The sequence below is a fragment of the Rhinocladiella mackenziei genome (assembly GCF_000835555.1).
Source record: "Rhinocladiella mackenziei CBS 650.93 unplaced genomic scaffold supercont1.5, whole genome shotgun sequence".
Taxonomy (NCBI): Eukaryota; Fungi; Ascomycota; class Eurotiomycetes; order Chaetothyriales; family Herpotrichiellaceae; genus Rhinocladiella; species Rhinocladiella mackenziei.
This window is the reverse complement of record NW_013550600.1, coordinates 120,211-141,675: the sequence shown is the minus strand read 5'-3', so window position 1 is coordinate 141,675 and position 21,465 is coordinate 120,211. Positions and strand designations below refer to the sequence as shown.

The window sequence follows — 21,465 nt, the reverse complement described above, 5'->3', positions numbered from 1 at the left end:
GAAAGTTGTTCCGAGCCTCGCATTGCGTTTGAACAATTCCTTTCTTGTACACTTGTTCTCGCAACTTTTGTATGTTTGAATGCCCCCAGGTCACAGCATTTGTCGCCTTTGCTTGTGTCATGCATATGATGGAGCGATGACCCCCTGATTGGCACAGGATGGGACGGGGACTGGGATTGGTACAGCCTCTCTATGCGTGAGCAAGGCAGGGGGGAAGGACACCGGCATAATCACAGCATGAGGGACGATTGGAGTTCTAATGGGCAGCGTTGCCCAGCCCAAGGAAAAGTGCCAATTATGTTATTAATGCTCGAATTTGTCGATACAATCGTGGACGATTCGAACCAGGGAGAATGCACAGGGAACCTTGACACGAAGGAGAGACGAGGCTAGCATCTGTCTGTCTTGGCCAAAGCCCCCTATCGCCCGAACCTTTTTGTGTAACCATAGACGGCTTTTGAATGAACGTCAAGTCTACTTACTACTACTACCATTATTATTATTTTTAACGCGGTTTTGGAAGCTGTTTTTCAACTTTTTTAGTTTTCCAACAGCTGCAGAGAGTTTTGCAAAAATTGCCAGAGCGGTGGGATGGGTGGTACAATTTCTGGGCCGACATCTTCTGACAGCTGCCAACATGATTTCACTGATAAAGCTCTAGGGATTTCATTAACTGATCGGCCTCAATAGCGACAGAGATGTTTTGATGAATTCTGCTGATCTACAGGGCTCCTCTCGCGAACCGCGATGTTCTTGGTATTGTGTGGTTGGTGGCCGGCTCTTACTACTGACGCTGGGCCACGGGCTCTGACGAGTTGTCAAGCGAGCCAGATCGCGTTATTCGGGTTCCCTTGAAAGATTCTGGCAGATTGCAGAGCTGGTGAAAGTTGAAATCTTACACAGCCACCAAACCTGTGAACCAACGAATAGACTCTCACAAGTGATATCACTTCTCATCAAAGTCACTGTCAATTTAAGTCTGTCGAGCGGGTCGACAACTCCAGCTGAACGGTGGCACCGACCTCCACAGTCCCGTCAGACTCCAAATGAATGAATCAGGAATCCCAAACTGATCCAGACTTGGATTAGGTTGTTGCAAATCTGGAGTCATTTGGAGTCTAGCGAGCCACAAAGCCGCCCAAATTTCGTCATACAGGGCCTATAGACTCTAGGGTGTGGACGTGCTCAGCCAGGGGACACCAAGTGGTGAAGGGTCTTTACCTTGCATCATCGCCAGAAGGTCCGGGCACACCATTCATTTCCTTGCGACTGAGCCTTCAATACAGGAGATCTATGCGAGGCTGTTTCTCTCCCCTTGTCTGTGATGAAGTTCTTCCACCGCCCAACAGCAGGTGAATCTTTTGGAAATGGAGGAGATCCTCAACCACGTTTTGTATCCTCGCCAGGTACGTTAGAAGAGAAGTCGTGGGAACTGCACCTGCTGATATAGAAACAGTCCCCGGGCGGTAGTCGAGATCAGGGCTCCAATTCCCTCTCCGGCATCATCTCGACACTGGTCCCCACTCTCGTCATTGCAACGGTCGCTTTTTCTTCTTTCCTCTTCCTCAGGACTCGTTGTTCACGCGTATATTGTCCCAGAACGGATGAGCGAATTTTGGATGAAGAAAACAAGACTCCGCGATCAGGCGCTGGCTTCTTCACTCTCTTGAGGAATTATTCTACGCTCCCAGATGCTTATGTCCTTCAACACAATTCCCTCGATGGCTACCTCTGGCTCCGGTTCTTCAAAATCCTCATCATTATCAGCTTCGTCGGCTGTTGCATCACGTGGCCGGTTCTTTTTCCCGTTAATGCCACGGGAGGCGGCGGCCAGAAGCAACTCGACCAGCTGAGCATGAGCAATGTCGATGATCCAAACAGATACTACGCTCATGCACTGATAGCATGGGTCTTCCTTGGATTCGTCGTACTTCTTGTTGCACGGGAGAGAATCAACTTGGTGGGTCTGAGAAGGGCATATTTCCTCTCTCCTGCACAGGCTCAGCGACTCTCCTCACGAACTATCTTGGTTCTCGGACTGCCTCATGAGTGTACAGCGGAGAAATCCTTGCGTCAGGCGTTTGGTTCCGGCGTCCGAAAGATTTGGCTCGTGACCGATTGCGGCAAACTTGAAGACGCGGTGAAGAATCGGAACAAAACATCTTTGACACTTGAAAATGCGGAAATGAAACTGAATCAGGACGCAAATGCCCGCCGCCTTAAAAGTGAGAAGAACCAGTTTTCCGATTCTCCGGCGGCCGAGGCGGACCCAACGCGTTGGATGGTCGAGAAAAAGCGACCATCTCACCGACTGAAGCCACAAATCTGGAAAAAGGTCGACACGATCAACTGGTCTCGCGGAACGCTGTCCGAGCTCAAGCGATGTGTCCAGCAACAGCAAAATGAACACCTAGACCTGAAGCATACCCGAGTTCCGGCAGCCTTTATTGAGTTTTCAACCCAGTCGGCTGCTCAATACGCATATCAATGTGTTAGTCGAGAGTCCATGACCGAATTTGCACCAAGGTACATTGGAATTCAGCCTGAAGAGGTGGTCTGGAAGAATTTAAGCGTCAGCAATGCCTCGCGAAGGACCAAGCTTATCATTGCTACTTGCATCGTCTCCTTGATGATTTTGCTCTGGACCATCCCCGTTGCCGTTGTGGGTGCTCTGTCCAATATCAACTATCTGACTAACAAGGTCCATTTTCTGAGCTTCATCAACGACGTGCCCGACTTCATCTTGGGTGTCATCACGGGACTTTTACCGGCCATCCTTCTGGCGATCCTGATGGCCCTAGTGCCCGTCTTTTGCGGACTTCTGGCTCGGCTTGCTGGAGAACCTACCTTGTCGGCCATCGAGCTCAAGACCCAGTCATGGTACTTTGCGTTTCAAGTCATCCAGGTGTTTTTGATCACCACATTCACTTCCGGGAAGTGGAAATCTTGGACACGATGGAGAAGATGGTGAGCTAACAAGAGACAGGTGCCACCGCCGTTGCCACGCAAATTGTGCAGAATCCCAGCTCAGCTCCTACTTTGCTCGCTACCAACCTTCCGAAAGCATCGAATTTCTATATCAGCTATTTCATCCTCTTTGGTCTGGCTCAAGCCGCCCTTCAACTCCTCAACATAGTCCCATTGTTGATGTATACCTTGGTTGGCAAATTCTTGGACAAGACTCCACGAAAGAGATACAATCGGTTCATCAATATTGCAGGACTGGGCTGGGGTTCATCCTACCCTAAATTTACCAACCTAGGAGTCATTGCCATCGCCTATGCTGGCATTGCGCCCTTGATCATGGGGTTCTCCACAATCGGATTTTGCCTGTTATATCTGATGTTCAGATACAACTTCCTCTTCGTCCTAGGCAACAAAGTCGACTTGAAAGGCGAGGCGTACTCCAAAGCACTCAAACATCTCTTGACCGGCGTATACCTGGCCGCCCTCTGTCTCATTGGACTCTTCGCCGTCGGCTGCAGTAAGAGTGCTTCCAGCTCAGGTCCTTTGGCAATAATGGTGGTGTTCTTGGTGGTGCTGATTGCCTTCCAATTCATCCTTGATCGAGCATTGGTGCCATTGGAGCAAACCCTGCCTTTGGATTTATTGTCTGGAAACAGGTACAGCACCATTCTGGTGGAGCAAAGTATGGACAAACATCAACTGAAGCAGGAGAACATGGAAGCTGGCACTTCAAGTCGGGGAAATCCTGTTCCAGATCCTGCCAAAGCCGAGAGTGGTGCGCTTCGGCCGAAGAAGACACCTGTCGGTCTTGTGCGTCAACGCATCGAGCCTCTGGCCCACAAGTTCTACGAATCGAACAAAGCCATCGTGGCGGTGTCTCGGTCTGAATCTGAATCTTGGATGCCTACGTATACATCTGAGGAGTATGAACGGGCGTACCTCAACCCGGCTATCACTTGTCCAGCACCTGTGATCTGGTTGGCCAAAGACCAATGTGGTGTGAGCAGGCTCATGGTTCAGGAGAATAGGGAGGCGGGAATTGAGAGCACCGATAATCAGGCCGAGCTCGATGAGAAGAACAAGCTCGTCTGGCAGGAGGAGCAGGTTAGAGAAGCACCGTTGTGGGAGAGGGCTGTAAAATATTGACGAGCAAGTTTCATTTCGATGGAATGATGTGTGCTTGTATTTGGAAGAACGATAAAATACTCCAGTACACGAGAGGTACTTATCGAAATGTCAAAGTGTTTCCGTCTGACGACTAGAGTGCCAAATTTCTCTAGGGTTGCCGGGTCAATCCAGCCAAAAAAAACTTTTTGTCAGACCGAATCGTCCGTTCAAATTGACGCCCTCACGGTACCGTATTGGTACATGTTTTGTTGGCGACGTCATTTGACGTCGCGTTGCGGCGTCGACATCACCATCTCAACAATTTTATTTCCACATCTTTCACGCCATCAAACAATACCCCTTCCCTTATGATCCGGCTGTTCTCGATATGCTTAGATGCGATGTGATGTCGGTACAACTTCTCAGGCATGGTGGATCGACTTCCGCTTGATTGAAGGGCCATTTACCAAACTACTCCGTTTGTCTTCGACATGGCCGATCCCTCTAGCTTCGACAATGAGGAGAATGAGTCCCTCGCCCGACAAGCTCTGGTATGTTCTTAGAATGGGCAACTGACTTCTTGACTGACCATCCCAGTCTTTGGTTCTGGCACCGGTCCATCTCCTTACCTCTCGAACCGCGATCAAAGCCTACCTGAGCACTCTCCTGTTCCTAGCCACGTCCACCGTTCTTCTGGCCATATCCTCGTTCGCATATGGCTTCTTCTACTATAACTACATCCCCCAGATCAATCTGGAACGTGTCATGTACTTGCAATATGGCCAGGGTCCTCATCCTCACGCGACAACGGCCCTAGACACCTCGGCCTTGGTATCCCAACAAGCATACGATGTCGAATTGATCCTCGATATGCCCCGGACACCCAAAAATGTGGACGCAGGGAACTTTATGTTGGACTTGTCTCTGCTTGGTCCGGGAGTCCATGCAAAGAATATTCCTGACCCAGTCTCGGCGTGGCTGGCCAACATCACTTCCGAGAATCTTCTCTATCACTCTCGTCGACCGGCCACCCTTCCATACGCATCTCCCATTTTGTCCGTCAGCCACATGCTCCTGAACCTCCCATGGCACTTGCTCAATTTTCGGGATCTAGACTCGTCTCATTTGGTTGTGCCAATGTTTGAAAAGTTGTCTTTTCCACGTGGATCTCGCAACGTACCCACTCACGCCAGGCTAGAGATACAGTCGAGTACCATCCTTCAGGTCTACGACGCTAAACTCGCTTTTCGGGCCAAATTCCAAGGTCTGAGGTATCTGATTTACAATTACCGCGTCACGGCATTCGTCATCTTCACGGCATTGTTCTACACGGTCAGTGTCACCAGTATGGCGCTGGCCTGGGCTCTCATATCGAACCTGCTCTCTTCTGGTGAGAAACCCGATGGAGAGTCGGGGAGAATCAAACAAGAAAGCCGTGATGACAACTTGCACGTCAAACCGGAACGAGACTCGGGGTCGGGGACGAAAGTGAAGACCGAAGATGACACGGAGTCATCGACCCACGGTTTGTCCCTGTCAAATATATCCGACACCGCCACACAGTTTCCTCCAGGAAGAGGCCCAATGCCTCTAACATATTCCAATCGCGCGACGACGGCGGAGGGGAGAGGTGACCATGCTCCAGAGGATGATTGGACACGGCCAATGGGACCCGATGAGGCGGCTGATGATGAAGATGAGGATGATGACGCGGAAGAAATCCATGACCGACGGCTTGATGGTGATTCTGGTATTGGCACGAGTATGGAGAGTGAACACACTGCTTCAGGCCCTGTCAGAAGAAGGAGCTCACGCGGGTTTTCGAACCGATGAAACACGGTTGACCCTGATGAGACCAATCTCGACTCCCCCCTCTATTGACCATTAAGGACATGGTCAACGATCCGCGCCATGACAGCCAGTCTCTCATCCTCCTGCTTCATACCAATGAGCTGGACAGTGGTTGGAGCGCCTCGGTAATCATCCGGACCGGTATACATGGCGTACACCTTCTCATCGTTCTCTCCATACTTGGCTGCGTGGTCGACCACATCTCCTGGTTCGACCTTACCGGTGGGGATGATACAAGACGGATAATCTACAAAGTTCCACAATGCTTGTGCCACGGCGGCCCAGCAGTCCAGTGGAGTGGCCGTGTGTGGTGCCAATGGATTGATGACTGCATCCAGCTTGTTCTCCAGCCACACATCTCTATAGGCTGTCTCTGCTTTATGCCGCGCAACATTCCAGGAGAAGAGGTCTTGCAATGACTTCGACGGCATAGCTACCAAACCGATCCGTTTGACTGATTCGACGAGAGGCTCGTCGGCAGAGGAGATGTAATCCAGCACGGTCTACAACTCAATCAATCTTCGCACGAGGACAGGGAAATTGAACCTACCTTGGAGCCTTCCCATGAAAACGAGGTCCAGACTGTCCCAATATCCTGAGCAACATTGGGCAATTTGACCTCCACCAGCTCCATCCCTGCTTTCTGCAGCTTATCCGTTGCCTGACGGAGAGCTCTCCTCATAGGCGGTGTGGCAGTGAACATCTCCTCGTCTTCGAGGACTCCAATTCTCAGTTTGCCTCCATTGGGCGCCTGCAAGCCCTGCCACGGAATATGAAGGCAGTCAACGTCCACTTTCCAAGGTTGATTGCTCATGATGGTCTTCATCATGAATTCACAACTCCTCATACTCGTCGCCATGGGACCTGCTACGGGCAATATACCGGGCATGCCTTTAGCCACTGGACTCTGTTGGCCCGCATATGGTACGATGTTGGCAGACGGTTTGAAACCGTATATTCCACAACAGTGGCTTGGAATGCGAATGCTGCCTGCAATGTCGGTGCCTATACCGATGATGCTTCCTCGCATGGCGATTAGGGCACCTTCTCCTCCTGAACTGCCTCCGGCTGTCAACGCTCTGTTGTGAGGATTCATGGTCCGACCGAAGACGTTGTTTTCGGAGTCGGCCGTCATCATGGTCTGTGGGACATTGGTCTTGCAATAAAAGACGGCGCCGAGCTCGAACAACAGCTTGGGCAAGGCTGAGTACTCGTCGCATGGTTGGTCGGCAAAATGAACGAGTCCAATGGTTGCGTCAAACCCGGGGATTTTGAAGCTATCTTTCAATGACATCGGAAGACCCCAAAGAGGTGGAAGAGTCTGCGTTGGATTCTTTTCTCGCTCAGAGTCGAGCTTCCTGGCTCGTTCGATGGCGGCATCGAAAAAGATTTCGGTCAGGCAATTGGTCTAGGTGCGCAGACATGTCAGGGGTTGACTCAAAACGGACGAGAGAATTTGGTTGGGGGTGCCATACCACCTGCTGAGCGATTGCAGCCCTTTTGCAGAAAGCTGTCATGACCTCTTCGACGCCGTAGCCTCCTTGGGAAGGCCCTTTCTTCAACATCTCTAGCAGATCCACCGCATCATGGCTCTCGGTAATATCCAGTTCGTGGGTGGTCATTATGCCACAGTCCTTGGGAACGTCGAGCACACTGGCTGTGGGACTGGAGGTGTAATCCTTGAGAGATGACTCTGGAATTAGCCATTCTTTGGGGATAAGCTGAGAGCGAGCGGCTTGTTTGCGTTGAGCGATGACTTGGTAGGGGTCTCGTGTCGCGGCCATTGTGGCGGACACCATCTTTACGGGCACGTCGTTTGGTCGGAAGAATATGGAAGTCTAGGAGATCGATATCGATGGATTTATATAGAAATTATGCTCTCTCACGCAGTATACCACCCCGTGAGCTAAGACGGGGCTCGAGATGACTGGATTAATCTATTGCAGAATCCTCTTTGGGATATTCCACCGTCCCCGACATTATCCAATGAGATCGAATCGCGCACCAGCCTGATGAACCTTTTTCACAGCCTCGGCTAGCTACCCGACCGCCATTACATTATCCTATGCAAGGCCGGTATTTCTGGTTAGTCCCAAATGTATGGACGGCCTGACTTTGACACCGTGGACGGGGAGACCGATTGTCATCCGGACTTTGGATCACCAGATGTTTGGGCACAGAGTCGGCACAGAGTCGGCACAGAATCAGCACCATTTGTTTTCATTCCATCCAAGACAGATCCTTTTTGGGGATTGAGGCCGCTATCCAATGGCCTCTCGGTGTTCCTCTTCTATTAGCCGAGGCAATGTGTCATCTCTCCATCCGGCCCCTTCTCCGCATTGATTGTGTCCGGATGGAGACTGAAATAATCACTCGGTCGGTGTGGTGGTCTGTCTTTTCAAGCTTCGACAAGATGATAGATCATACGGAATTCGCCTGTCACTATGTCACTGAAGGTGTATGAAAAGGTCGAGGTATAGAGAGATCTCACCTCATGGCAGCCATGCGATCCAATCCACTCGGACTCCCCCTCGAATACTGCTCTCGAGAATATCGAAACCAGCTCGAAAAGAAATCCGGTTCATCACCACCAGGCCCTGCTCCTGCTACAACTACTCACGATAATCCCACTCCATTATGGACGCCATCACACCCCGAGTCGACGCCCATGTCCAAATACCGACGACACATCAACTTGAAGTTCTCCCAGAACCTGAAAACATCCCACGACCTTCACCGATGGACTGTCCAGAACCCTCACCAGTTCTGGATCGACCTGTACGACCATTGTGGCATCATCCCTCCTCTCCCCCAACATACCCAACTGGCGTACAATCCTCATCTTCGACTGCGTGACATCCCCACGTTCTTCCCGGGCCTGAGGATCAATTATGCGGAGAATGTCCTGGTGCCCAACACTAACGTGAATCCTGATGCTGTCGCGCTAATCGGTCTGCGAGAGAACGCCCTGGACAGCCCGGAGAACATCACTTGGACCCAGTTGACGGAGTTGGTCCGCATCGCCAGATCCGCGATGATTAGACAAGGCGTCAAGCAGAACGACGTTATCGCCGCGCTCATGGCCAATTCCATCTGGATCATCGTGCTCTTCTTGGCCTGTGCCTCGATCGGAGCCATCTTCACCTCCGTCTCTCCTGACATGGGCGTTTCGGGGTGCGTCAGTCGCTTCTCCCAGGTATCTCCCAAGCTGCTCTTCGCCGACGTCGACCTGGCCAGCCGAGGCGTCCGTCCCAGCATGCTCGGAAAGGTCTTGCAGGTTCTACGCGCCCTTCCAGCTTCTGTATCCAAACCAAGAGTCGTCTTCGTCCCGACCAGCCCGAAGCCCCATCTCCGTCGGAACCTCGAATATATCACCCCCCTAGGCATCTCACTCCACGAATTCCTCCGCCCATCCCGGCCGAACGACGCACTCACATACACTCGACTACCGACCGACCACCCGCTCGTGATTGTGTATTCGTCCGGAACCACAGGGGAGCCCAAATGCATTGTGTCCCCACACATGTCGATCCTGAACTACAAGAAGATCGCACTCCTGCACAACTCATTAGGTCCTCATAGTACGGTGTTCCAGTATTCATCCACCTCCTGGATCCTGTGGAACGTGATGAATGGTCACCTCTCCATCGGGGCCACAATCATCTGCTACGATGGCGGTGCGCTGTATCCGGACCCATCAATTTTATTGTCAATCTGCGCCAAATTCCGCGCGACGTACTGGGGCACGTCGCCCCGGTATTTGCTCGAGCTCGAACAATCAGGCATTTCTCCGTCGTCATTCGACCTCTCCGCCCTCACACTCGTGACGACCACCGGCGCCACACTCACCGGCGAGCAATTCCAATGGTTCTATACGGCCTTCCCGCGAAGTGTTCACTTGTCCTCCGTCGCCGGCGGCACGGACATTGCTTCGTCGTGGATCGCGACCGACCCCGCCGGCCCCGTGTACGCGAACGAAATGCAAATGTGGGCACTGGGGCATAATTGTGACATTTTGGATTCGAACACAGGCCAATCTATAGCGTTGACCGGTCGGCCTGGCGAGCTTGTCTGCCGGGCACCGTTTCCGAGTATGCCGAGCCGCTTCTGGGGGGATGTAGGGCATAAGAAATACCACGAGGCCTATTTCGAGAAGTTCGAAACTCACGATCCCAAAACGGGCAAGGCGACAGGGTGGCTAGATGTCTGGGCCCAACACGACTTCATCGTCATGAACCCAGTAACCAGGGGAGTCCAAATCCTCGGTCGCTCCGATGGCGTGCTTAATCCCTCGGGCATCCGCTTTGGAAGTTCGGAGATTTACAATATCGTCGAGGGCCCGCACTTTAATACCCGGCTAGCAGATACATTGTGTGTGGGCCGTCGGAGGAAACATGATAAAGATGAGACCGTCTTCTTGTTCGTCATCGTGGCGGCAGGACAGGAAGATGGACTGACACGGGAGTTGGTGGATGAGATTAAAGAAGCGATACGCCAGGGATTGAGTCCGAGGCACGTGCCGAAGTTTATATGCGAAGTGAAAGAGATTCCATATACCGTGAATGGAAAGAAGGTGGAGATTGCGGTGAAGAAAACTATTTCGGGTGAAGAGGTGAGGGTCAGTAGTACTGTGAAGAATCCGGAGTGTTTGAGGGAGTATGAGAGGTTTAGGGATTTGGAGAGGGAGCCAAGATCACGAGGGAAGTTGTAGGTGGTGATCTTGTCGAGAAGGCCGGAAGGGTCAATGCCCAATGATGTGCTGTTGAGAAGGGAGATTCAAGGAAGAAGACTTTTGGGTTGGCTGATAGCGATTGATTTACTGTCCAAGAAGTGAAATAAAAAAAGAGACAAGAGATTCTTGTTAGACGGGATAGAAAAGAGAAAGACGAAGACGAAGGGACGAATTAGAGTGCTTGCAACAGATTGTCGTGTTGCAACGAGTAAAGAGACAATAAGGAACGCGCTGGTATGAACCGTCTCGAATGTCCGTAGTATGTATCAGATTCTCATTCGGTCTTCGGTCCGATGGAAGGAAGATGAAAATTGTAGATCCTCGTCCACAGCCATCAATACAAGTTCTTTGTCCACCGAATCGCAGGTAGCTTCAAAGCCAGACTACTCATGACCACACTGACACTGCTCGCCGCCATGGCGACACTGGCCCAGACGGGTCCCAACCTCCATCCTCCATGGTCCTCATTGGCACCAATTGGGAAGAATACCCCAGCAGCAACCGGTACAAGACACAGATTATACACGGCGGCCCAAGCAAAGTTGAGCTTGACGCGCAGGAAGACCCGTTTGGCCAGTCTAACCAGCGAAAGGATGGTGGTCAAGTCCGAGTTGAGGAGGATGAAGGACGCGGTGGTGACGGCGACGTCGGAGCCTGAGGAGAGGGCAATGGACACGTCCGCAGCGGACAGAGCAGGTGTGTCATTCGTGCCGTCGCCTACAAAGGCGATGATTTGGCGGTGGGAGTGCTTATCATTTGGGCTAGAGTTGTGATTTGATGGCAAGCGCTGTAATTCGCAGATGTAGGCCGCCTTGTCTTGAGGGAGGACTCCCGCACGAACATTGCTTACTGGAATTCCAAGCTGAGAAGCAATGGCCATGGCGGTTGTTTGATTATCGCCTGTGCACATGTGGACTTCGAGGTTGGACTCTCGTAAGGATTGAAGAATACTCGGAGCTTCGACACGGATAGGGTCGGCGATCGCAAAAAGCGCCACGGGCCGGAAGAGTGCTTGAATTGGAGAGATCTCTTCCGACTCCGGTGGTGTCTCCCTGATGGCGAATATAGCGGTCGAATGACCGAGGGACTGATGTTTTCGTAGCACTGGGTCAAGGTAGAAGTCTTCATTCGTCGCAACTTCGTTCTTGCTTTGGCTTGATGACAATGCCATGCCGGATATCGATTCGGCGCCCTCTGAATGGGGAAGTGACCGGACAAGCCTTTCATTCCCCAGCGCCGCCTCATATTGCGTGGTGGTGGGACTGGTTTTGACCGTGAATTTGACGGTCATCCCTTGCCCAGGTACTTCTTTGACCTCCTGGTGCTCGACCGGGGCTTCGTCAGCTTTCTGTGCACAGTAATCCACGATCGCTTTTGCCATTGGATGAGTACTGGATTGTTCCATGATGCGAGAAGCGGCCAGAATGATTCCTTCTGCGACCGTCCGGTCATCTGCTGGATGAAGCATTTCAAAATCAGTGACGCGCATTTGACCTTCCGTCAATGTGCCCGTCTTGTCAAACACAATAGCATCAATTTGAGACGCTTCTTGAAATGCTTCACCTCCTCCTTGGACCAAGATCCCCTGTTGAGCGGCGAGTCCACCACCAACAAAGAGCGCCGTAGGTGCCGCCAGACCAATTCCACAGGGGCAGGCAACCACAAAGACCGCAATTGCAAATTCGAGAGACCAGAAAGGCCACCCTCCTTGAGATACGTCAAGCCATGCCTGTGGAAGTGCTCCTGACTGACCGAGGCCTAACCAGATCAGCCAGGTCAGAATGGCCAGAAGAGTGATGACAGGGACGAAGTAACCGGTCAGGCTGTCTGCAATTCGTTCAATCGGAGCTCGCTTGGCTTGACCCTCACGAACAACATGAACAATTTGGTCTAGCATGGATGTACCGCTCGTTGCGGTCACTCGAACCCGGACGGGGTCGGACACATTGACCGATCCTGTGTAGACTTCCTCCCCATATGTCTTTTGGACAGGCTTTGACTCCCCCGTGAGAGAGCTCTCGTCGAAGAGGAATGTCCCTTGCTGATCGACAGTGCCATCCGTCGGCGGAGAAGTTCCGTGAGGAATCTGGACGATATCGCCCACCTCTAATTGATCCACAGGAATTTTCCGGATGCTGGGCTGTGTTCCATGAGTGTTTGTGTCACGGTTCTCCACCAGGAAAGCGTCCGACGGTCGTAGCTTGCTGAGCATGGCGACGGCATCACCAGTCTTGGCTTTGCTATACGCTTCTAGGAAGCGGCCGATAAGGATGAAGAAGGTGAGAAACGTGACCGTATCAAAGTATGCCGCGGATGATCGGTGCTCTCCCTCGGACTGGGACTGGTCGGTAGCATCCATGATCAGGATGGCCAACGAAGAGAAATAGGCCACTGAAGTTCCCGCACTGATCAACAGATTCATACTCCCGAAACGATAAAATCGACGGAGAATGGGTACTTTGCTCGTTGGCCTCCACATGGATTTGATTTCTTTGAAGGCTCGTCGATGGAAAATGTCTGTACCAAAGAACATGACCGGGGTGGTCATGAAGAAGAGTGCCCATTCCATACGCGTAGCTTTACCCGCCATGATCGGTCCCTGAAGCCATTGTCGTGTTCGGTTGGATTCTGGGACCAGGCTCATGTACACGACACCAATGATGAAGGTGGGGATAGCAACCACGGCCGTGAATAACAGTCGCCAGAGGATGTGTTGCTGTTCTCGCCTTTGCATTCGACGGGAACGTTCTTCCAAAGTCGGTGGCTGGTAGACGCTGGCATGGAATGCTTCATGGGTGGCATCGATCACCGAGATGAACGTGCGCACCGTGAGGTCCGGAGGAGAGGGTCGGTATACGATTGTAATGAGAGGGTCATCGAGTGTCGGCCACTGAGTAATAGTGTGGTTGGGCTTGCCATCACCACGAGATGGAGATAAGGTGGTCTCGAGAGCGAATTTAATATTATCCGGACAGTGCTCACAATACATGCCGTCGATTTGGATCTGCACCGCTCTCTCCTGCTCCTCAGCTGGGATCGTATCATCAAGAGCGTCCACCTTTACCACGGCCGAGTCGTATCCCAAGTCATCAATCTTTTCCAAAATCGATTCGAGATTTTGCCGGTCGGAAAAGACGGCCACGCCACTATTTCTAACCAGATCGATGTTGACAGAGCGTACAAATGGCAACTCCTGAAGCCCCCGGGTAATGGTTCCCACGCAACTTCCGCATGTCATACCGTCTATGTGGAGAGAGACTTTATACTCTCTTCTGGCGGTCGTCGAAATCCGCTTTTCAGGAGTAGAAGGCAACACGTCGTCAATCGTAGCTTCGTAACCCAAGTCCTCAATCGCTTCAACGATTCGACCGGAATTTTGTGGAGGAGCTTGGAAGACCACTCTTGCATTATTGGTCATAAGGCGAACGTCAATCGATTTGACAAAGTCAAGGTTGGCCAACTCTTTCGCGATTGTGCCACTGCAAGATGCACACGTCATTCCCCCAATGGAGATGTGGGCAATGTACTCGCGGGGTTCTGTGTGGACATCGGCAGGCTCCTGTTCCACCAGGGTATCATCCGAGATTCGAGTGCGATTGTCGGTTGATTTGTTTCTGAACAAACTGGGTCGACAGGCACGGGAAAGTGCTGCCCAAGACCCTCTCCTTGTCGGGGTTCGATCTCTCTTTTGTTGACATGCTTTGCAGTTGGCAATATGTTTGCGTTGAGCCCTCGACATGAGCCATGTCGACCGTGAGACCGAGGCGGTAGTGGAGCCGTGTGAAACATCATAGTCATGACTCTGAACTCCACCGGGGCCGACAGTTGTGACGTGCTGGACTTCAAAGGCCGCTTTGATTAACTCCTTGACGATGATTTCCTGAGTTTGGTCCTGTTCATGTTTGACACGAATGGTGTGGTCAATCAGTGAAACGTCCACCGAAAAAATAGCTGGCACTTCACGCAGGACATCTTGGGCGTAGGACACGCAGGACGGGCAATGGATGTTTGATACTAAGATGGTCGACGTGTAGATCATGGCCGTCGAAACGATAAGGCGGAGGGTTCAAGAGCAATGTGAGAGAGAGAGAGAGAGAGAGAGGGTATCGCGGTCGAGGGGAATTTATGAAGGCGCAGGCAAGGCAAGGAAAACGTTGGACAGCAAAGAGACCAGAGCAGAGCAGAAAAGGAAAGAAAGCTGAGGAAATGGAACAAAGCATGTTGGCCAAGACAGATATTCTTTGGAGAGCTGCGTAGTTTGTGCGTGAAGCAAACCGTTACTCAGGAGATTGCATTGAATAGGAGCCATTGACACAGAGCAGAGGAGATCGAGGTGCGCGACTTGTGCGTAAAAGTGACACAATTCACCGGACATGATATCACATGATTCGCGCTAGTCCTGTTCAGGATTAGGTTTCGCTGAGCTATTCTAATTGGTCAAGTATAATGAGCTAGTAGCAGTATCACGTGACGAGAACTCACGTGCGGCGTGTCGCATCGACTTCTCGAATTTCACCTCTAATTGAGCTCGATATTCCAACCGTTTTTTCCACTCGACTCGTTTTCAGCCCTGGCGGCCGCGATCCATCCAACAAATCGTAATGGTGTCCTTCCTTCGCGTCACACTTACATGTTCAATACTGAATTGATTGAGGTCGAGACTGGGCAACACGCATGGCCCCTGCCATCCCACAACCCGACCATCTGTCATGGCTTCGCCACCAAACAATTCATTCTTAACTTCACAGAATGAGGTTGACAATGTGAATGACAAGGACAATACCACGCAATTGATGTTGACGGACCGGGACCCTGCCGCGGGCGACCTCCACTTCAACATTCCTCCTCCTGTGCCTGCCCTCATCTTTGACACCACTACACACTCCCATTGGAACAATCCCGCAACCGGTCAACCAAAGAAATATCCGCCATCCAGTTGTTCACACCATTCTACCTCCACCTCGAGACGCTCTTCCGGTTCCGGGCCTCGCAGAGGTTCATTTCCAAATATCATTCCTCCTAGTGTCACGCCACCTCCTCCGACGCATCCTCCCATGGAGAGATTGACCGCTCCTGATCTTCCAGATTCAACCTCGATGCCCTTACCAATACCCGACCCCACTCAAGGAGACTCTCACCCTCAAAGTGGTCCTGATTTTCGCTTTTCAGGGCCGTCAAGGATGAGCCAGGCTCCCGGTTCGGCTAGTGCGGCTGCGTCCTCAGCCGATGACTCGATGATCACGGTCGCTAGTGCTCAAGATGCCCATGTGGCTCCATCGACTTCAACCCCACCCCAATTTACCTCTCGCAGAAATAAGCAATACGTTCTTCCGGATGGATCGATCGTGTCTGGAAAAGGTTTAGGTCGGGGGAGACCAGGCATCAAACGTGGACCCCGAAATCCAAAGTACCCAATAGTGGATAACACCTCACCGCAGATGGCTTCTGTCCATGGGGTCCTCTCGTCTTCCACGGATCTCGGGCGTGCCAGTAAGAAGCTCAAGAGCGAGGGTTCAGAAAATCCCATCATCAAAGCAAGAGCTTCCACATCCGAATCTGTCACCACCGCATCTCGCGAATCTTCGGAAGAGTACAATCCTTCCACCACACAAACTCGATCGGGTAGGCAAACTCAGAGGCCTGTCTCACTCGCGGCCACCACCACCGCCAGCGCTAGTCCTTCTAGAAAGCCATCTCACGCGAGTCCGGCAAACAATGCTACTGCGACCCCACCGGGATCCGTCAAAACCCATCCGAAGATCAAGCGCAGAGTCTATCGTGGCCGAGAACAATTTGCTCTTTGTGAACACTGTTTACGAGGCTACGGCCCGCCAGGAAATGTTATCGTCTTTTGCGATGCGTGCAACAAATGCTGGCATCAACGTTGTCATGATCCTCAGATCTCAAAACAAACCGTGTCGGATTCAAAAGCTGACTGGTTTTGCGCCGAGTGTGATCAAATCTTGCACAGTGGAAAGAAAGGGAAGAAGATCCCGAGCAAAACAAATTCGCCACCAGCTGCTGCGGCTCCCACCGTGGTGAATGCACCACCCGTCTATACGGGACCGCGTGTTGGCGGACGGACGCTCCATTCGGAGCAAAAGTTAGGATACCTTCAAACTCTTTCCAAAGATGATTTAATGTCACTTGTCATGCAAGCTTCAGAGCTAGCACCGGACCTGCCCCTATTCGAAACACCGGTCCCCGCACCACAACTACCGAGCATTCCACAGGCGCCGTTCACGTCTTCCTATGTCACACCCGTCTCCAAACCACCTGCCTTCGCGGACTCGGATGCGGCGAACAGTCAAGATGCCCTTGATGAAGGTTACGATGGCTATTATGACGAACACGCCGCACTGTACCCGAAACCAGGAAGTGGAATTAAGTTGCCCCCGGAAAGCGAAGATCTGCACATATTGTTGGAAGGAAAAGACAGTAGAACTTTCAGTCACTGGTTTCGAGGCATGCCAGGAAAGGAGTTTAGTGGAACCGGAAATATCAACATGAGCTAGAATTGAAGAGAAAGGCCCTTGGTTGGACTGTTGATGAACATCAGCGAGAAGTGAAAGGGCAAAGGAGGTCATAAAATGACACTTGTTGAATATTGAGCCCTGCTCTGAGTATTGATGTCTTGATAAGAAAGGGACCTGCAGCACAGAGCTAAAGTGATGTTGTATAGATGTGATGTCGTTGTCAAGTCAAGATCGAGGAACGAACTTCTGTTTTGACTCCTCACGGATGTGAATCCGTGCACCCGTCTTCGTGCTAACTCTGGCAGCCGTTGTAGCCCATGGAAAGCCATTCGAGAAAAATCATAAGTCTGGATTCGTGCTCCGAAACGGATCGGTTAGGATATCTCAGGTCCGCGTCCATATTTTAGCTTAAAACTCGTCTCTTTGTTGAGGTTACGTTTTGGTGAAACGGTCCCAACACTCCGCGGTAGATAAACTACGGAGAAGTATAATTAGCAAACTTGGACACTTCCAATTCTTCTTTGAAGCTACCAAGGACTCATGCCGCCTATGCCGCCTCCGGAGTAAGTTCTTTCATAATATTAAAAGCCGACTCGACACCTTCCTCCGACGTCCTCCCCAATCCACACGGTGGCGCAATGCCAAAGTCACCCAGTTGTTTCTTCGCCGCGGCAACCCTCTCCTTTGCACCCCCCAAGTCGTCCGGATACACGAGTCCCAGGTACACGGCAAGGTTCTTGTCCAGCTTGCTGAGTGGCTCGTATGGAGTGGCATCCTTCCATTCGGGCAGACACCCAAAATGTACCCACTGCACCGGTCTACTAGCCTTGCGGACGATCCGGTTCGCCAGCGTGACCATGACTTTCATATCCCGCGGTGCCAGCACTGGCTTGTTGTTGATATTGCCCACACAGATGTGCAGCCCGGTGTGTGCTTCGACCGGGACTTTGTCAATCAAGCCCGCGTACTGACTCGCGTACCGTTCCATCGCATCTTCCTTGGGCGGATGGAAATCCTCGCGTAAGGTGCTCAGATAGGACGGGTCCTGTTGGGCCTCGTTTTTGATATAGTCACTGGCGATGTCGAATTGGACAGCAAGATCCTCGGAAGGGATGGCCGCAACGATCGTCCCCGTTTCCGCCATCAGCACCTGGTACGCAAGGTCTTCCACCAGATACTGAAAGGCCGGCTTCACAAAAATAGCAAAGCTGGACATGCCGGGCAGACAGACTTGGAACCGCACGTGCTCCTCAATCACCCCTTCCTCCCGCAGCTTGCAGAACGTCTTGTATGACTCCGCAGCGTCTTCGGCGTACCCGAGCTTCCACGACGTCGACTTGATCAGTTCGCGCAGTGGCGCCGCTTCGTCCTCGGGCATGTCTTGGACGGGCAACGGGTCATATTTCTCGTCGTATTCGCGCCAGATTTTGCCCATGGCTGGGTTCTCCATGGCCTTCTTCTGCACCAGGCCAATCGTAAAGTTCCATCGCCAGCCCGGCTCGCCGTCAGGCACTGCTGTAAGACGCCCTTTCAGGGCCGTGCAACATATGGAAAATGCTGTGGCCGCGTCTGGAGCTGGGAAGCTCCCCACAAGATGCACGGGAGCGGCCTTGTATACGGACATGGTCGGTGCTGGGTCGGAGACCGGGCACGTTGTCTGAACCCGGGGCAACAGTTATAATGTCGGTCTGGGGAAATGCAAGAGGTGGAAACAGGACAACGGCTCAAGCATGCCCAGCAGGAAGAAAGACCGTCGAGGGTCTTTCATGGGGTGCTCGCATATGCGATTCAAGAGATGATGTGCTGGTCCAGTTATGGATCGACACTCTGAGGGGGGCGACCTGGTGGACTTGATACGTTTATTTCTAGTTTGGCTGACAGGGTGCTCGCTGGCATGGACCACCGAATCCGGTGGTGTCATTTAGGAAACCGACGGACGGACGGACCATCACAGCCGCACATAAACTAATCATGCAGGTCTTTACTCGCGGAAGTCGAGGTCCATGTATACGGCCCCGTCGAAATAATTACGGTGTGCTCGATGCGCGCCACGGGCGGGAAACTCTGAAGATGCCCCCGTCTGCTTGGGGCATTTCACCAGGTCGCTGACTGGCTCGTCGAGCAATTCTTCAGCTCAAGACGAATGACCAGCTACAGGCGCTGGAGCTTGTCCTCTTGGATGGCCCCCACGCTGCATGATCGGCGAGTTGGCCACCCGTTCCCAATCATGAAGCATTTCAGTGTTTTCCTTGGACAAGCGAACTTCTTCTCCGGCACGATCTACCAACTCCGTTTGGTATGCCGCGGCCGCTTCTTCAAAGGTCATTTTGCCGGCCACAGCGTCCCGGTACTGGAGCACCAGACTTCTAGCATCGGCAATGCCATGATTCAGCCCTTGACCCCGTTGAAAAGTCATGGGATGAGCGGCATCTCCGGCAAGGAGAATCCTGCCTCTACGAGTATCCCAAGGACGAGGAATCCAATACGACAGGTTATTTGCGTAAACGGGTGTCCCTTCGGGAATCCACAGATTGGCAGAGCGGAACGGTTCACCAAATGTCTCAGCCTTGGCCTTCAAGTTGGCGAGTGAAGCTACCTCCTCTCCTTCCTTCTTCTTCCACGTGGTTTGGAGCTGGAAGACCCAGGTGGCGGGATCACGCGGATCTGGTACATCCTGAACTGTGGTGATGGTCAGCGTGCGGCGGATCGTGACGGCCGACCGACTCACTGGAGATCCACAACCAGTATCCATCAGGATGCATGCCCATCGTCATGATGGGATGGGCTTGACGCACAAATTTCGCTTTCTCGGCGTCGTGGTAGCAGACATGCAGGTTGACGGCAGAATAGGGAACCGTGGACGGCTGTCCTTCTTCTCCGAATATGGTCAACCGGACTTTGGATTGGGCGCCATCGACCCCGACCAGCATCGTTCCAGTGGCCTGTGTGCCATCCTCGAAAACGGCCGTGACCGTGTTCTGGTCATCGTCATAGGTGACGTCGGTGAGTGTCTTGTTATACTGTCGTCCGTTTGGATGCCGGGTCAGCCGATGCAAGGGAGTGACGTTTCACTGATTTACCTGCACATCAATCCCTTCCGAGCACAAGTTCCGACAGCGTCGACGAGAGACGCGGTACATGCGCAGCAAAGGAATGTTCTTCAATAATTCACCCGTTTGGCCGTTCCAGGTGGGGAGAACGCCGGGGTCGGGAGGCTCAAAGGTCGGATCATTCGCGGCGGTGTAGAATCGATCGAAGAGGTCCGGGGGGAGGCAATCTTTGAGCATGGGCAAGCCCCATTGCACTGACATGCCCCATTCTCGAGGTCGATAGGTGTTGGCTGACAATTCCGAGTCATAAATGGCAAAGGAGATGCCTTCCTAAGAGGGAGGGAACGGAATCACGGTCAATGGCTGCGTCATGCAACGGGGGATTGACCAGACTGTCGGTACCTTTTTCAAGCCCTGTGCAATGAGGAGGCCAACGATGCCTATTTATGGGTTTCAGTTAGCTTTCACGCCGTGACAGATGACAGGCCTGCGTTGGACCATCAGCAAGCCAAGGAGAGGAGAGTGTTATTCCATGCTCCATACCTGAACCGATGATGAGAACATGAGGTCTTTTCTGATCGACCATTTTATGCGGATGGACGAAGAGGATGACTGGTGATATGACGCAGCTGGTACACGAGGATCTTATGACCGGGGAATGGCACAGATTGATTGAGAAGAGATATGGACCATGGACGAGAGCAATCGGGAGTGCCTGCAGGTGATGGTAATGGAGTGGGGGATTGAGTGGTGAGCTGGCTGAAGAGGCACGAGTTGGCACAAGTGATGGGACTGAGCGTGGCCCTGTTATTGGCGGAAGAGAGGTCCGATATCAGCTACGGCTGTTAGCTCTATTTAGTGGCATGCAACTACGAGTATTCATATAGAATCCGCATTTGGGGCGGGACGGACCAGCTCGACCGCCTATTAAGCAAACTAATGGGGATCAGAGCTTTCAACTTACAGCTGGTTGAAAGTGAGTGAACAGCCAGCCCCAGGAGATATAAGTCACAGTAAGGTGAGAGCACCTTGAAGTTATTCTAAATCTCAGTTACAGTGTGAGGCACTTGATACGGACAATTCCGTTCTTCATGCCGCTTCTTCCTGCGGTCTTCAGTCCTCGTCAGAAATGTTTCCATTGTCTTCAATTCGTCAGTTTGTCTCACCGTCTGCAGCTCGTTCCGATCCTACATGGTGCTGCGGATAGGGCTTGATGGTCTCTTCCTCCTCGAGCCGAACAGGACACTACTCAACTCACCATCCAGTCCCGTCACTCCACGCT

The 21,465-nt window shown here is 52.2% G+C and overlaps 8 protein-coding genes across 8 annotated transcripts; 4 read left to right on the top strand and 4 right to left on the bottom strand.

Moving 5' to 3' along the window:
• Nucleotides 1-1,367: 1,367 nt before the first annotated feature.
• On the top strand, nucleotides 1,368-4,113 carry Z518_06531 (uncharacterized protein; the record flags this gene model as incomplete). Its single annotated transcript, XM_013414663.1, has 3 exons — nucleotides 1,368-1,406; nucleotides 1,457-2,967; nucleotides 3,027-4,113. 3 exons carry the CDS (start codon nucleotides 1,368-1,370, stop codon nucleotides 4,111-4,113), a joined length of 2,637 nt encoding a protein of 878 aa, XP_013270117.1.
• A 452-nt stretch (nucleotides 4,114-4,565) lies between these two features.
• Z518_06530 (uncharacterized protein) lies at nucleotides 4,566-5,907 on the top strand (the record flags this gene model as incomplete). Its single annotated transcript, XM_013414662.1, has 2 exons — nucleotides 4,566-4,625; nucleotides 4,672-5,907. The coding sequence occupies 2 exons, from the start codon at nucleotides 4,566-4,568 to the stop codon at nucleotides 5,905-5,907; spliced, it is 1,296 nt and encodes a 431-aa protein (XP_013270116.1).
• Nucleotides 5,908-5,948: 41 nt separating this feature from the next.
• On the bottom strand, nucleotides 5,949-7,709 carry Z518_06529 (uncharacterized protein; the record flags this gene model as incomplete). Its single annotated transcript, XM_013414661.1, has 3 exons — nucleotides 5,949-6,428; nucleotides 6,476-7,333; nucleotides 7,401-7,709. The coding sequence occupies 3 exons, from the start codon at nucleotides 7,707-7,709 to the stop codon at nucleotides 5,949-5,951; spliced, it is 1,647 nt and encodes a 548-aa protein (XP_013270115.1).
• Nucleotides 7,710-8,419: 710 nt separating this feature from the next.
• Nucleotides 8,420-10,636, top strand: Z518_06528 (acetoacetate-CoA ligase; the record flags this gene model as incomplete). The annotated part of the gene is made up of 1 exon (XM_013414660.1): nucleotides 8,420-10,636. One exon carries the CDS (start codon nucleotides 8,420-8,422, stop codon nucleotides 10,634-10,636), a length of 2,217 nt encoding a protein of 738 aa, XP_013270114.1.
• A 355-nt stretch (nucleotides 10,637-10,991) lies between these two features.
• Nucleotides 10,992-14,696, bottom strand: Z518_06527 (uncharacterized protein; the record flags this gene model as incomplete). The annotated part of the gene is made up of 1 exon (XM_013414659.1): nucleotides 10,992-14,696. One exon carries the CDS (start codon nucleotides 14,694-14,696, stop codon nucleotides 10,992-10,994), a length of 3,705 nt encoding a protein of 1,234 aa, XP_013270113.1.
• Nucleotides 14,697-15,366: 670 nt separating this feature from the next.
• Nucleotides 15,367-17,172, top strand: Z518_06526 (uncharacterized protein; the record flags this gene model as incomplete). Its single annotated transcript, XM_013414658.1, has 1 exon — nucleotides 15,367-17,172. One exon carries the CDS (start codon nucleotides 15,367-15,369, stop codon nucleotides 17,170-17,172), a length of 1,806 nt encoding a protein of 601 aa, XP_013270112.1.
• A 508-nt stretch (nucleotides 17,173-17,680) lies between these two features.
• Nucleotides 17,681-18,757, bottom strand: Z518_06525 (uncharacterized protein; the record flags this gene model as incomplete). The annotated part of the gene is made up of 1 exon (XM_013414657.1): nucleotides 17,681-18,757. The coding sequence occupies one exon, from the start codon at nucleotides 18,755-18,757 to the stop codon at nucleotides 17,681-17,683; it is 1,077 nt and encodes a 358-aa protein (XP_013270111.1).
• Nucleotides 18,758-19,267: 510 nt separating this feature from the next.
• Nucleotides 19,268-20,769, bottom strand: Z518_06524 (uncharacterized protein; the record flags this gene model as incomplete). Its single annotated transcript, XM_013414656.1, has 5 exons — nucleotides 19,268-19,812; nucleotides 19,862-20,153; nucleotides 20,214-20,513; nucleotides 20,586-20,623; nucleotides 20,727-20,769. 5 exons carry the CDS (start codon nucleotides 20,767-20,769, stop codon nucleotides 19,268-19,270), a joined length of 1,218 nt encoding a protein of 405 aa, XP_013270110.1.
• Between the last annotated feature and the right edge of the window lie 696 nt (nucleotides 20,770-21,465).